Source organism: Manis pentadactyla, chromosome 14 (genome assembly GCF_030020395.1).
Source record: "Manis pentadactyla isolate mManPen7 chromosome 14, mManPen7.hap1, whole genome shotgun sequence".
NCBI classification, from domain to species: domain Eukaryota; kingdom Metazoa; phylum Chordata; class Mammalia; order Pholidota; family Manidae; genus Manis; species Manis pentadactyla.
Window position 1 is genome coordinate 32820069 of NC_080032.1, and position 15072 is coordinate 32835140.

The following is a 15072-nucleotide window of genomic DNA, read 5'->3' on the forward strand; positions in this document are numbered from 1 at the left end:
ATATACCAGCATATACCACCCTTAAGGTGTATGAACTGGGATAACCATGATCCTGTCCCCAGATATCAGAGATCCGGAGGAAATATGAGTCATGATACAAAACTAAGATTTGGGGTTTAAGCCATCCTCTCACTGTTATCCTACAGGTGTTGATTTTTTAATTACTCTGTAGTGTCTCCCTGTGTTTCAGTGTTCTTTACGCAGGGCACACGCGTAACAGTACGCAAAATGTAAGCTGGGCTCTTGCCCTGCTGCTCTCAGTAGACTGTCCCACCCAAGTACTCTGCCTTAAGACACAGTGCTCATCCGCCCTCCCCCTGGTCCAGTCTCTCTACTCTCCTCCAGGTGTTTCTAACCTTCCCTGGAAGCTCACAGCTCCGATGGCCAGTGCTCATGCTATTGCTGAAGAGTGGTTACTAGTATGTCACAAGTAGTTAATTCTTTGTTTACAGTTTCCCTGGACTTAAAAACACTGATCTTCAATTTGTGTTAATTACATATACACATGTTGGGCTGCAGCTGGGGATGGAAATCCTATGAACCTTCTTGTGGAGTGTGGTGTTTTCTTATTTTTAAAAGAAATTCCTCCTGACCTGGTTTGTGACATTAATCGCAACTGTGCCAGCACCTTCATCAAGTTTTTGCTGGAAAAACAGAAATTCCCTGAAGTGCTCCTGCTGCTGACCCGCAAAGTCAGTGGGGAGCTGCCGCGGGGAGCCGGCCTCCTCAGGGACTGTGACTTCTCCAGCCTGGACCTCTGCTCCATCATCCCCCCGCTCAGCACCTGGGACCAGCGCAAGACACAGCTCCTGGGCTGTCTGATAGACAGTGGAGGTGAGGATGCCCAGCATAGTTCCCGGACATGGGCCCCGGGGCCTTGTGCTGCCCGCTGCAGGGTCTTTCCCTTTGGAGACCTCTTTGATTCTGCCGCATCCTCCACCTCTCTTTTGGAGCAGTGGTAGGGTCAGTGGGTGTCACCCTGCAGGAACTGTGTTCTTTGTGAATTCAGCTCTCTCTGTTGTCTCTGTCTTGGGGGAAGCCTCAGGTAGCGGAGGGGTCCCTGGCCCTGGTTTTGCTCATGGTGGTTGTTTCCTCCTGCCGCCAGCTGGACTTTCCCTGCACTCAGTGTGCTGCGAGGGTCCTTGTCAGCTCTGTGGCATTCGTTTCTGTCCAGCAGATTGGGATTTGAGATGTTTGCTTTTAAAGAAACAGCCAAAACAATTGGTGGGTGGAAACATCTGCCACCCTCATGAGCGCAACCACACTTGGCTGCATGTATGTCTATGGTGTGCAGATGTCTTGCCAGATCGGGTTTAATTTTGAAACTAATTTGAAAACACGAGCCTCCTCCTGCTCTCACCTGCACCCCCACTAATGCCATTGCTGACTGGGTGGCCTTGGTGTGCTGTTTATGCCTTCATCTCCTCAGTTATAACACAGGAATGGTGATAGTCCTCTTTGTTAGGGCTGTTTTGAGTATTAATGAGTTCATGTGTGCAGGCTCTTGGAACTGCCCTGGCAGTTGCTTTACCTCTAAGGGAAATGTCCGTCAGGAGCGAGAGCACACGGCTCCTCAGCACTCAGCTGCCATTCAAAGCTTGCAGGCATTAGCTCTATCCAGGGGCTTCTGGGGGCAGATAGAATGCCTCCTGCTGGTCATTGCTCTGAACCCATGCCTTGTGTTTGGCCAGAAACTTTGGCTGTTATGGAATTGCTCTTTTATTCTGATTCAGCAAGCACTTACCAGACACTCCCCAGGATCAGGTGCTGGGGACAAGGACAAAGAATGAGTGCAGGGCCGCTGGAGTGTGTGCCCAAGCAAGGAGGGCCGGGAGCCTTCAGGGTAGAGGAGGGGTGGGCTGGGGGCTTCCAGGGACCAGGGCAGCTGAGGGTGGCTGGGCATTCCCTGGGAGCAGCTTTGTAGAAGCGAGGGACAGCAGCAGCGCTCACGCCCTAGTCACTGACTGCTGCTGCCCCGTGTTGGCATTTCAGGTGTCTGTGGAGGCCCTGCTCTGGCAGTGCTGATGGGGGGACCTGCTGTCCTGTAGCTGCACAAAAAGGGGAGCTGGGGGCATGAGAGGGGCAGGGCCTGCAGACGGGCACCTGGAGGAGGGGGCTTCCGCTCTGAGGGCTGGGAAGCTGCTGCCTCCCAGGAGGGTGGGAAGGACGATGGGGGTCAGTGTCACTCCTGCCTTGGAGTTGGGGCAGAAGCAGCCACCCTCGTCGGGTGAGCAGGCTGTGCCCTCCCAGGTGGGCAGCTCACGGCCTTGTGCTCTGCCCCCAGCCTTGCCCGAGGGCCTCCAGGACAGCCAGGAGAGGCCGCTGGTCCTGTGCCTGCAGCGCGGCGACTTCGAGCTGGCCTTCCTTCTCTTGACGGAGGGTGCAGACCCCCGTGGGATCTCTCTCATGGAGGGCGACACCCCTTTGCACGCAGCTCTGCACATCTTCTTAGACATCGAAGGTAGGCTTTTATTTCTAAGCAGCCTTTCCCTTGGGAAGGAAGCTGGATGTTAGACCTGATGCTGCTTTCTGGTCTTTCCTCCTGGGAAAACCAGTGAGCTGACGAAGCCCCTTTTCACGGCCAGGCCTGCCGTATGTCCCGGCTCCTCGCCGATAGCGTGCCGGAAAGGTGGATGGCCAGGATGGGTTGGAGGAGGATTCTTAAGTTTCAAACTTGTCTCCCTGTAGCTGACAGCTGCTTTCTTTTATTTGCACCATTTTTGAGGGTCCAACCTGAAGGATCTTACTGGCGTTCTTTGAGGCTGTTTCAGGCTTTCTCAGCCTTGGCACTGCTGACATTTGGATCATTCTCTGTGGTGGGCTGCCCTGTAGGATGTTTAGCAGCATCCCTCTCCTTGGCCCACTACATGCCAGTAGCACCTCTCAAACTGTGACCCTTAAAAATGTGTCCAGGCATTGCCAAATGTCCCTTGGAGACCAAGCCGCCCCTGGTGAGAACCACTGGCGATCAGATGTTTGGGGAAGTTCAGGGTCGGAGAGGCCCCAGCTGGCATCTCTCCCAAGTGCAGGGTACCTGTCCCCTGAGCAGGGAGCTGAGCACTCACAGGGCCTTGCTTGGTTTTTCAGCTGACATCGGATTTAACTTCCTCAGCCACCTGTTGGACCTGTTTTGGTGCAACCCCACTGAATTTTACTACCTCAACCCCAACATCCAGGACAGCAACGGGAACACGCTGATGCACATCCTCTTCCAGAAGAGCATGTTGAAGCACATGAAGAGGCTGGTGGGCCTGCTGGCGAAGTTTGACATCAACTTCAACCTAAAGAACAAGGAAGGCAAAGATGTGCGGCACCGGGTCAAGAAGAATGATGCTCTGCTCTTGGCCTGGAACAAGGCTCTGATGGTGAGCAGGCGGAAGGGCCGGCAGGACCCGGGGAGGCTCCCAAGGTCTGCTGCCCCCGGCCACACGGCGCAGCTCAGGTCCAAGGATTCATCCAAGTCACTGCCATGCAGCATCACCGCCAGAACCAAGCCTGGAGAAGCTGTGGTCCCTGACAGCTGGGAGGCCCTCTCGGATGCCCAGGTGGTGAGTCAGGAGCCTGGTGCTGACAGGCCCTGCTCTCTGAGAGACCGCCTGGTGCAGGACCTCACTGTGTTGATCCAGCAGGTTGAGGTGGATACGTCCCTCCCAGAGGATGGTCCTCAGGCCCCTGAGCCTCTGGAGACAGGTGCTAACACAGAAGCCAAGGAAGAGGAGCACCAGCGAGCTCTGTGGGTGGAGGGCTCTGGCTGTAGTGGGAACAACCCTGCTGTCCTTGAGGCGGGGGAAGGACATCCTCAGCTCATTCCTGCTGGTCACAGAGGGAGGGAGGGCAGCAACAATCTGGACAACTGCAGTGTGCATGAGATCGAGGCCTGCCTCCAGGACTTCGAGAGTATGACGTGGGAGATCGAGTGTACTTCGGAGGTGCTGAAAAAGCTGTCCAGTAAGGTAATGACGAAGGTGATGAAGAAGAAAATCATCCTTGCCATCCAGCAGCTGGGCAATGGCGAGTGGACGCAGGGCCTGCAGAAACGGCTGAAGCACCTGGAAGGACACATCCAGCTCTTCGAGGCCAAGCTAGACAAAGGAGCCCGGATGCTTTGGGAGCTTGCCATCGACTTCTCTCCTCGATGCAGCGAGAGCCCAGAGAAGATCATGGCCACAGAGTGGAACTCGCACTCCACAGAGAAGTCGGGGCAGGTCTACACAGAAATCATCCGGATCTGGGACATCGTCTTAGATCACTGCAAGCTGTCGGACTCCATCCGGGCCATCTGCAATGCCTACAACCGGGGCCAGTCCTGCGTGCTGCGGAAGAAGCTGAGGGGTATCAACAGAGGCCAGGTGTCAGCCAGCACCAAAGTCCAAAAGCGGATACCCCACTGCTATGTGGAGGACACAGGGGCCGAGAGGAACAGGGGACACTTGGACCCCGAGTACTTCCCCCGGGCCAGCGCAGTGGAGACCGAGTACAACATCATGAAGTTCCACAGCTTCAGCACCAACATGGCCTTTAATATCCTCAGCAACATGACGGCCACCGTGGAGTACCCGTTCCGAGTGGGCGAGCTCGAGTGCGCTGTGATCAACCTGCACCCCAGGCCGCTGGAGCCCATCATCCTCATCGGGCGCAGCGGCACTGGGAAGACAACCTGCTGCCTGTACCGGCTGTGGAAGAAATTCCACATTTACTGGGAGAAGGCCGAGCAGGCAGGGAGCCCACTGCTGGCCAAACAGATGTGGCTGAAGAGCAGGCTGGAGGTGGAACCCCAAAAGGAGAGTCCCGCTGGGGAGGAAGAGGCAGAGGAGGAAGGTGGGGAGGGCAGTTCCATTGGGATGGAGACCATGGACAGCACAGATGAGGAGCCAGAGGGTGCAGCCTGCACAGGGGCAGCCAGCGGGGAGCCAGGGAGGCCCAGTCCAGAGGCAGAAGTATGCACCCCCGAGTGTCCCCACCAGCTGGAGCATTTACATCAGATCTTTGTGACCAAGAACCATGTTCTGTGCCAGGAGGTGCAGAGGAATTTCATTGAGCTCTCCAAGTCTACCAAGGCCACCAGCCAGTACAGACCCCTGGAGCCTGACGTGCACAAGCTCCAGGACTTGCGGGACGAGAACTTCCCTCTGTTTGTCACCTCCAGGCAGCTGCTCCTCTTGCTGGATGCTTCTCTGCCCAAACCATTTTTTCTGAGAAATGAAGATGGCAGCTTGAAAAGATCCATCCTGGGATGGTCCACGCAGGAAGAGCTCAGCATCCCCAAATGGCAGGAGGATGAGGAGGAGGCCGAGGTGGACTGGGACTCCGGCCAGGAGGACAAAGCTGTGGAAACACAGACGTATGACAGTGACCCCCGGGTGTATGTGACATTTGAGGTGTTCACCAGTGAAATATGGCCCAAAATGGCCAAGGGGAAAACCTCCCACAACCCTGCGCTGATTTGGAAAGAAATAAAATCTTTCCTGAAGGGGTCTATTGAGGCTCTTAGCTGTCCTCAGGGGAGACTCACGGAAGATGCATATAAGAAGCTGGGGAGGAAGCGGTCCCCCAATTTCAAGGAGGACCGGAGTGAGATCTACAGCCTCTTCTGCCTGTACGAGCAGATCAGGTCTCAGAAAGGTTATTTTGATGAAGAGGATGTTCTGTACAACCTGTCCCAGAGGCTCCTGAAGCTCAAGGTGCTCCCATGGTCCATCCATGAGCTCTACGGTGATGAGGTTCAGGACTTCACACAAGCTGAGCTGGCCCTGCTGATGAAATGCATCAATGACCCCAACGCCATGTTCCTCACTGGGGACACGGCCCAGAGCATCATGAAGGGTGTGGCCTTCCGCTTCAGCGACCTGCGCTCCCTGTTCCACTACGCCAGCAGGAACGCCGCAGACAAGCAGTGTGCTGTCCGCAAGCCCAAGAAGATCCACCAGCTGTACCAGAATTACAGGTCCCATTCGGGTACGTCCAGCCTGGGGCTCGCCCATGGGGAGGACCTGGGTGCCGATCCCATGCTGCTGCTGCCGCTGTGGCCTAGCTCTTGTTAGGCTTTTGTAGCTGAAGTAAGGACAGATAAGGAAATACACTCATGAACAAGAGGTCTTAGGATTTCTACCCCTCCTCATTCTTAGGTTTGTAATTTAGGCCGTGGTTGAGCAGAATGGACCGTTAAGAAATTACATCCTAGGGAGTTTGCCAGGACATGAAAACAGTTCAGGGGAACATTTAAACTGCTCAGGAACTTTTGTTAACTCACTGTAAATCATTAACCCTTTTCTCCCCAGGAAAAGCCAGAAAAGTGGGGTGGGAGGTGATGGGAGGTAACACACAAGCAGGTGCTTTTAATTTGCACCTCAGTTGTGCCTGTTCTCTGTGCCAGGCACGGTGCCAAGCAGTTTGCATATAGTACCTGTGTGTATTTCTCATCCTACAAGCTAGGCATTGCTCCCATTTTACAGAGGAGGAAACCCGAGGCACAGACGGTTTATGTAACGCGACACTGAGGCCAGAATGCATCCTGTCTGGTTTATAGTATGCTCACGAGCTCACCTCCTGTGTCCATGAACAGTAGAGTATTATTTACATGTTTAGTTTACATGGGATCATGCCAGACATATCTTTCTGCAACTTCATACTTTTGCTTAATATCATATTTTGGCGTTTCTGCATATTGCTAATGAGGAGTTCTAGTCCATCCGTTCCTACTAGTGTTAGTGTTCCATTTTAGGACTAGTCACCATTTGTTACCACTTTCCAGTGATGGGCATTAGACTCCTGCCAGTTTTCTGCTGTGACACAGTCCTGGGTGACCCCCCCTGAGGAGATCTCTTGGGATCTGTGTTATATCCCCTTACTCTGCTTTCCTGGTGGGTGTGAAATGACATCTTTTGTGGTTTGAATTTCTGTATTCCTGAGATGTGGCATGTTTCCATGTGTTTCTTGGCCTTTCGGTATTCTGTGAGTCGTCTGTTTTTCGTTGCATCCTTTTTAAATGAGTTGTTTTTCTTACTAATTTGTTAAGAATTCTCTATGAATTTTGCCTTCACATTCTTTGTTGTTTATGTGTATTGCAGGTTCTCCAAATTGTGTGGCTTGTCTTTTTAACTTCACTAACGTTAAAAAAAGTGCATAACTAATGTGTTCTTTAGGAGACAAATACCTTAAATTTTAACTTAGGAATCTTTTAAGATTTGCTCTTTTTTGTCTTAAGAAATTCTGCTCTGGAGTTAATATGGTCTCCCACTTAGTCTTCTAATGGTTTAAAATTTTGTGTCTATATTTAGGCAGGTATTTAAAATTGGGTAGGTTTAATTAAGTGCACTTTATCTAAAATGCATATGTGGCATGATGTGTCTTTATTGAAATAACCTTTTTGTGACCTCATTTTGCAATAATCAGTCGTGCTAAGGCCATTTACTTTATCATCTGTCCTGTCCTCTGGGTTGTGATTCTGCTTTTCTCATGTGTCTGTGAATCTGTTTCTGGACTCACTATTTTATTTGATTTGTCTTACTGGCCTGTACTTGTGTTATTATCACACTGTCATTGTTAATGATAGGTATCAAAGTTCCCCTACAACTCTTTGTAATTTGATTGGAATTTCATTGAATTGATTGCTTTTTGGGAGAATTCACATTTTATATTACTGGGACTTCTGAACCATGACCTTGGCACATTTCTCTATTCAGGTCTTCTTTTATGGCTTCCATAGTATTTTACAATTCCCCCCAACATTTACACAGCTGTTAGATTTGTGCCTGGTACCTTATACTTTATGTTACTATCATGGTGCCTTTTTCTCTTTTGTCACGCTTTCTGATGAGTTACTGCTGGTATAGAAGAATGCTGTTGGGTCTTGTGTGTTGATTTGGTATCTAAAAATCTTGCCGAACAGTCTGCCTTTTCGATTTTTGTGTCTTTCTGCACTAAAGAGCAGTTTTTATCTTCTTTTTCCATTTCATGGTCTTCTACCAAGAACATACTATCTGGTGTTAGGGGCAGGGCACATGGCCCCTGGGTGGGGAGACCTAGGATGATCTATGTTTGATCCAGCTTCAAATCCTATCACTTGACATGTTTACTACCTTGTCCCCTCGGAGTCCCTGTTTGTAAAAGTGGGATTGTCTGGTCTGTCTCACTGGGCTGTTGGGAAGATTAAGCAGGATTATTTTTATGCCTGTTGTAGAATTCCAGAAGCATCACTGTCAAAACTCCTTCAGAGCCTAAACAAGAAATGGGTCCAGGGAGAGAGCTCTTGGGCGACTCCTTTCCCCAGCTCTCTTTGGTGTGGCCCTCTCCCAGCTGGGTACGGCTGGGTAGAAAAGGGTGATGGGCGAGGGGGGCCTGGGTTGCACCCCTAACTAACAACCAGCATGCTGTTAACATGCAATGCTATCTCCAGTGCTCTAAGCACCAGTGAGAGGGGACAGGGTACTTCCCATTTCCTCATCTGTGTCGGCTTCTATATGAGCATTCTGTAGTCCTGCTTAGATTACATTTCTGCCTTGTCTTTTCTTTGTGAGGTGATTTCCTCTAATATGCATATAGGTCTGGAATGAGAGCCCACAAACCTTAGCAGAGCGACCGCCTCTCTCCATCCTACCCAGAGTAATACGACTCGGAGCCGAAGTGATTATCTAGTGGGAACTGGAAATTGGCAATTTACCTACCTTCAGGGCCAAAACTATTCTTCAGGGAAAGGGCAAAACCCAAATAAAAACAGAATCACAAAAACACAAAAACCCAGCCATGTTGTCATGTTTTTAACAGACATGTGTTTTCTGTTTTATCCCAGGAATCCTCAACCTGGCATCTGGAGTGGTGGACTTACTTCAGTTCTATTTCCCAGAATCTTTTGATCGTCTTCCAAGGGATTCTGGCCTCTTTGATGGTCCAAAACCAATTGTCCTGGAGTCTTGTAGTGTAAGCGACTTGGCAATTTTGCTACGAGGGAACAAGAGGAAAACCCAGCCCATTGAATTTGGAGCTCACCAGGTGAGTTTCCTGGGATCGAATGTTTGGAAATAAAAGGCAGTTTGCAAATGAAGAAAGGTTTGAGAGGCTGAATTACTCCACAGGATAGAATTCAATAGCCCCTTTTCCAGGATGGATAAGTTTCAGAGATGGGTCGGTGACTAATTGCTTGAATAATTCCAATAGCCTCGCTGAGCAAGTCTATGCAGACCACTTCTCTTTAAAGAGGTTACCTGTCTCCCATAGAAATAGACCGAGCTTAACCAGATTTCTCTTTGTAGAATCTGATATTTTTTCTTTTCCACCTCTTTTTCCCCTAGGTAATCCTTGTAGCTAATGAAATGGCAAAGGAGAAAATTCCTGAAGAGCTGGGGTTAGCGCTTGTGTTAACAATTTATGAAGCAAAAGGCTTAGAGTTTGATGATGTCCTCCTTTACAACTTTTTTACTGACTCAGAGGTATGTCATACGAATGCTCTTCACACAGCACTTCCAATCTGGGAAAGAACTTGGAGCCAAGTAGCAGTGGGCTCGTCCAGGTGCCTGTTTCTGTTTGAAGTGTTGTCCAGTTGCATGAGGCTTTGTGTGTCTGGGTGTGGGTGTGACACTGGCTGTGGGCTGTCTCACAGTATGTCCTGGGCTGGCTCTCCCCACGCCCACCACTCCCGCTCTCTTGCATTCACCTTCTTCTGAATGCCTGGTACCCAACTGCCAGCTTCCGGTTTTCACTGGCTGCTGTTATCCTTGACTCCTGAGGATGCTGGGGTTGGAGTGCACTCTAAGGAGAGCCTTACGAATGAGGCAGGGCTAGCAGAGGGTCCACCCTATGAGGACAGAGCTGGGCACACTCAGTCCATGGAAGGTGTTAGCTTTGATACCTTAGAATCTGCCCCAGAACTGACCCTTTAAATGGAGTCCTTAAGTTTTATTTCTGGTCTTTTGAAAAATATGTTTTTCTTGATAATTCCTTGATAATAGCTAATACTGCTTTGGGTGCCTGAGGGGTTTCTAAGTACATTTGAATGCTTTGTCTCACTTCGCCTTTCACCAAACCTCTGAGGATGTATATATTTTTATGGCCCTTGTTCTATAGCTAAAGCTGAAGGTCATGGAAATTAAGTAAATTGCCCATAGTTACAATGTAGGTGACAGAACCTGCAGACAAACTCAGATGCTTTGAGTTCTAAATCTCATAATCTTTACACTGTATCCCTTTGAAAGCCCCGCATGCAAGTCAGCTTCCAGAACCTTCCATGATGGGCATATCATTACCATACCTGAAGTGCATTCCCTTTTATTGACTTTTGCTAATAAAATTCGATGCACTCTCATTTACCCTGGGACCATTTTTAATTGCTGACGACTAGCTTTTTTTCTCATACTACATCCATTGGTCATGGTTGAACTGAGGCTCTCCTAAAAGAGGAAAGGGTAAGACTTTGTTACTCCTGCCCTTTATTAACTGCCAGTTGTATACTTGTGCAGGTAAGAAGCTGAAGGAACTCTGGACTTAAGGATCTGTAACTTGTGGTTGATTCTACTTTCAAAAGAAAAATCCAGTTGTTCCGCCTCACCTTGATCCTGGAAATGGCAAAGGCCTAGATATTTGACCCTATCCTGAGACTGAGGCTCCGTTAGTTACATGAAATTAAAACAATCACAAAATGAATCTTTTGGTAACATGCACTTCATCCTGGATACACACTGAGACTTCTAAAGGGGATGCTAACATGGTGCTTCCCAATACCAGGAAGTGTAATTGTGCATTCTCAGCCACAGAGTACATCCTGAGCTTATCATTTACAACCTCAAGACCAAAAAAGGCTCATTTGCAAATGAGAGGAAATGCTTTAATCAAAGCAGGGAAAAGACAGGGGTCTCATAAATCCCCAGTCACCCGGAGTCTGGCTGCTCATGTGGACTTTTTTGGGGGGTAAGTGGCTAAGGCTGCTTTTAGTGGTGGTGGTGGGGGGTGGTTACTTGGGTCCTGGTTTGTGATGCTTCTCTTTGGAGGATTTACTGTTACTTTTCAACCACAAGGTCCCAGGGCCATCTTCCGGGAGAGGAAAGGGCCCAGTGAATGGTCACACTAAGTTCTTCTAGGATTTTGCCTCATTTGCGGGAGGGCAATAATTCTTCTAGGCACTCCTGTTAAAAAGAAAACCACAGGCCCAAAATGGAGTGATTTAAAGTTAATGCTCCACATCAGTAAACCAAGATTTAATACCCAGTCTAACTGCAGTTTTAACCCACTCAGGAATGTAAGCTTTAGCCAGCCAAACTGGCATTTCCTGGTCAGCACTAGGATCCTGTCCCTTGAGAGGTCCTCCTCTCCCCCTGCCCCAGGAGGGCAGTCTTGCCTAAACAGTGTATTCCTTTTTTTAAATGTCCTCTTTCTACCTTTAAAAACCTCTCCTCTTTGCAGCTTAGTGGAGCTCCCCTCTACTTGCTAGATGGGAGCTGCCTGATTCATGAATTGTTTAATAAAGCCAGTTAGATCTTCAACTTCACTCCATTGAATTTTGTGTTTTTTTTTTAACACTCTCTAACTCTCCTCCTATGGGGATGTGGCGGGTTCTCACCCTTCATACTCTGCCCCAGTGGGAGGCCTTTTCTGCACATTCCCACGTGAATAGACAGTAGGGACTTTGGAAACCACAACTTTTATGGGTTGCTTAACTAACTTAAAAAATAGGTCCAGAAGGGTAGCCTTACTATTAGAAGCTAAGCCTTTCTCCTTCACAATTATTCATCCTAATAGAAGAAGCTAGAAGACTTGTAAATGCTTCTTCCTTTATTGCCAGAAGTACTGTAGGCCCATATTCTTGCCACAAATATGTATACTCACTCTTAAAAGGTTCTGTCTTAGAAGTAAAATGTGTTTTATTTGTGGAGTCAGGTTGGTCATGCAGGCATCACTTCTCATTCAGCAGTTGAAAAATACATTGTGCTTCATGATCCCTTCCAAGACCAGCCGGTCTGCACCTCAAGCCGTCTGCCAGGAGAGCCTCTTAGGTGTCAAGCACCTGTGTCTTTTGCCTACTTTCCTTCACAAAACATTGGGTTGTATAAACAGCTTTACAAAAAGGATAGTCATAAATACATCCTGAAGTAGTTTTTAACTTCCAACTACTTAAATGATTTGATGATTCACCTCTCTTTTCAGAGCCTGAGGATGAATTCCCTAATGGGTTAGTAATATAACTGTTCTTATTTAATGGGGTTTAAAGCATTTAGTCCAATATTTATGGTAATTAAAGGAGGTCATGAACTGCACCCACTGGTTTTCATCATCTTTGAAGAGATACATAGGTTGTTAAGCAGCACCATTTTATACATAAAGAAGCAAAGGCTAGGGGAGCTAACTAGCTACTCTCACAAGACATGGAAGGTGTGAAATGCGAGATTTCACAGGAATTCTGCATTCTAAATACTGCATGTAATCTGGGCACTTTGGCTTCACTGAGGTCTGCAAACCATAACCCCAGCACTGGGCATCCAGCTCAATGCTGATTTTTGTGTGGCCTGTGGGCTAAGAATAGTTTTTACATTTTTTTTTTTTTTTGCTAATCATTATACCCCCTTTCTTCCTCCCTGCCCTTATCTCTCCCTACCCTCCCATTCTCCCCAGTCTTTCCCTTTGGTAACTCTTAGTCCATTCTTGGGTTCTGTGATTCTGCTGCTGTTTTGTTCATTCAGTTTTTCTTTTGTTCTTATACTCCACAGATGAGTGAGATCATTTGGTATTTGTCTTTCTCCGCTTGGCTTATTTCACTGAGCATAATACCCTCTAGCTCCATCCATGTTGTTGCAAATGGTAGGATTTGTTTTCTTCTTATGGCTGAATAATATTCCACTGTGTATATGTACCACATCTTCTTTATCCATTCATCTACTGATGGACACTTAGGTTGCTTCCATTTCTTGGCTATTGTAAATAGTGCTGCGATAAACATAGGGGTGCATCTGTCTTTTTCAAACTGGAGTGCTGCATCCTTAGGGTAAATTCCTAGAAGTGGAATTCCTGGGTCAAATGGTAAGTCTATTTTGAGCATTTTGAGGAACCTCCATATTGCTTTCCACAATGGTTGAACTAATTTACATTCCCACCAGCAGTGTAGGAGGGTTCCCCTTTCTCCGCAACCTCACCAACATTTGTTGTTGTTTGTCTTTTGGATGGTAGCCATCCTTACTGGTGTGAGGTGATATCTCATTGTGGTTTTAATTTGCATTTCTCTGATAACTAGCAATGTGGAGCATCTTTTCATGTATCTGTTGGCCATCTGAATTTCTTCTTTGGAAAATTGTTCAGCTCCTCTGCCCATTTTTTAATTGGATTATTTGCTTTTTCTTTGTTGAGGTGTGTGAGCTCTTTATATATTTTGGATGTCAAGCCTTTATCGAATCTGTCATTTACAAAAATACTCTCCCATACTGTAGGGTACCTTTTTGTTCTATTGATGGTGTCTTTTGCTGTACAGAAGCTTTTCATCTTGATATAGTCCCACTTGTTCATTTTTGCTTTTGTTTTCCTTGCCTGGGGAGATATATTCATGAAGCAGTTGCTAATGTTCATATCCAAGAGATTTTTGCCTATGTTTTTTCTAAGAGTTTTATGGTTTCATGACTTACATTCAGGTCTTTGATCCATTTCGAATTTACTTTTGTGTATGGGGTTAGACAGTGATCCAGTTTCATTCTCTTACATGTAGCTGTCCTGTTTTGCCAGCACCATCTGTTGAAGAGACTGTCATTTCCCCATTGTGTGTCCATGGCTCCTTTATCGAATATTAATTGACCATATATGTTTGGGTTAATGTCTGGAGTCTCTAATCTGTTCCACTCGTCTGTGGCTCTGTTCTTGTGCCAGTACCAAATCGTCTTGATTACTATGGCTTTGTAGTAGAGCTTGAAGTTGGGGAGTGAGATCCCCGCCACTTTATTAGTCTTTCTCAGGATTGCTTTGGCTATTTGGGGTCTTTGGTGTTTCCATGTGAATTTTTGAACTATTTGTTCCAGTTCGTTGAAGAATGTTGTTGGTAATTTGATAGGGATTGCATCAAATCTGTATATTGCTTTGGGCAGTATGGCCATTTTGACGATATTAATTCTTCCTAGCCCAGAGCATGGGATGAGTTTCCATTTGTTAGTGTCCTCTTTAATTTCTCTTAAGAGTGTCTTATAGTTTTCAGGGTATAGGTCTTTCACTTCTTTGGTTAGTTTTATTCCTAGGTATTTTATTCTTTTTGATGCAATTGTGAATGGAATTGTTTTCCTGATTTCTCTTTCTATTGGCTCATTGTTAGTGTATAGGAAAGCCACAGATTTCTGTGTGTTAATTTTGTATCCTGCAACTTTGCTGTATTCTGATATCAGTTCTAGTAGTTTTGGAGTGGAGTCTTTAGGGTTTTTTATGTACAATATCATGTCATCTGCAAATAGTGACAGTTTAACTTCTTCTTTACCAGTCTGGATTCCTTGTATTTCTTTGTTTTGTCTAATTGCTGTGGCTAGGACCTCCAGTACTATGTTGAAAAACAGTGGGGAGAGTGGGCATCCCTGTCTTGTTTCCCATCTCAGAGGAAAAGCTTTCAGCTTCTCACTGTTCAGTATGATGTTGGCTTTGGGTTTATCGTATATGGCCTTTATTATGTTGAGGTACTTGCCCTCTATTCCCATTTTGCTGAGAGTTTTTATCATGAATGGATGTTGAATTTTGTTGAATGCTTTTTCAGCATCTATGGAGATGATCATGTGGTTTTTGTCTTTCTTTTTGTTGATGTGGTGGATGATGTTGATGGATTTTCGAATGTTGTACCATCCTTGCATCCCTGGGATGAATCCCACTTGGTCGTGGTGTATGATCCTTTTGATATATTTTTGAATTCGGTTTGCTAATATTTTGTTGAGTATTTTTGCATCTACGTTCATCAGGGATATTGGTCTGTAATTTTCTTTTTTGGTGGGGTCTTTGCCTGGTTTTGGTATTAGGGTGATGTTGGCTTCATAGAATGAGTTTGGGAGTATTCCCTTCTCTTCTATTTTTTGGAAAACTTTAAGGAGAATGGGTATTATATCTTCTCTGTATGTCTGATAAAATTCCGAG

The 15072-nt window shown here is 47.0% G+C and overlaps 1 protein-coding gene across 4 annotated transcripts in view; it reads left to right on the plus strand.

Moving 5' to 3' along the window:
* Positions 1 to 15072, plus strand: part of TRANK1 (tetratricopeptide repeat and ankyrin repeat containing 1) — a 94806-nt gene that overhangs the window by 50747 nt on the left and 28987 nt on the right. For all 4 annotated transcript variants that reach the window (XM_036921568.2, XM_036921567.2, XM_036921570.2 and 1 more), the window contains 5 exons: positions 580 to 834; positions 2285 to 2461; positions 3088 to 5955; positions 8789 to 8988; positions 9288 to 9425. In XM_036921568.2, the coding sequence (XP_036777463.2) occupies positions 580 to 834; positions 2285 to 2461; positions 3088 to 5955; positions 8789 to 8988; positions 9288 to 9425 (3638 nt within the window). The remainder of the gene's footprint in view (positions 1 to 579; positions 835 to 2284; positions 2462 to 3087; positions 5956 to 8788; positions 8989 to 9287; positions 9426 to 15072) is intronic.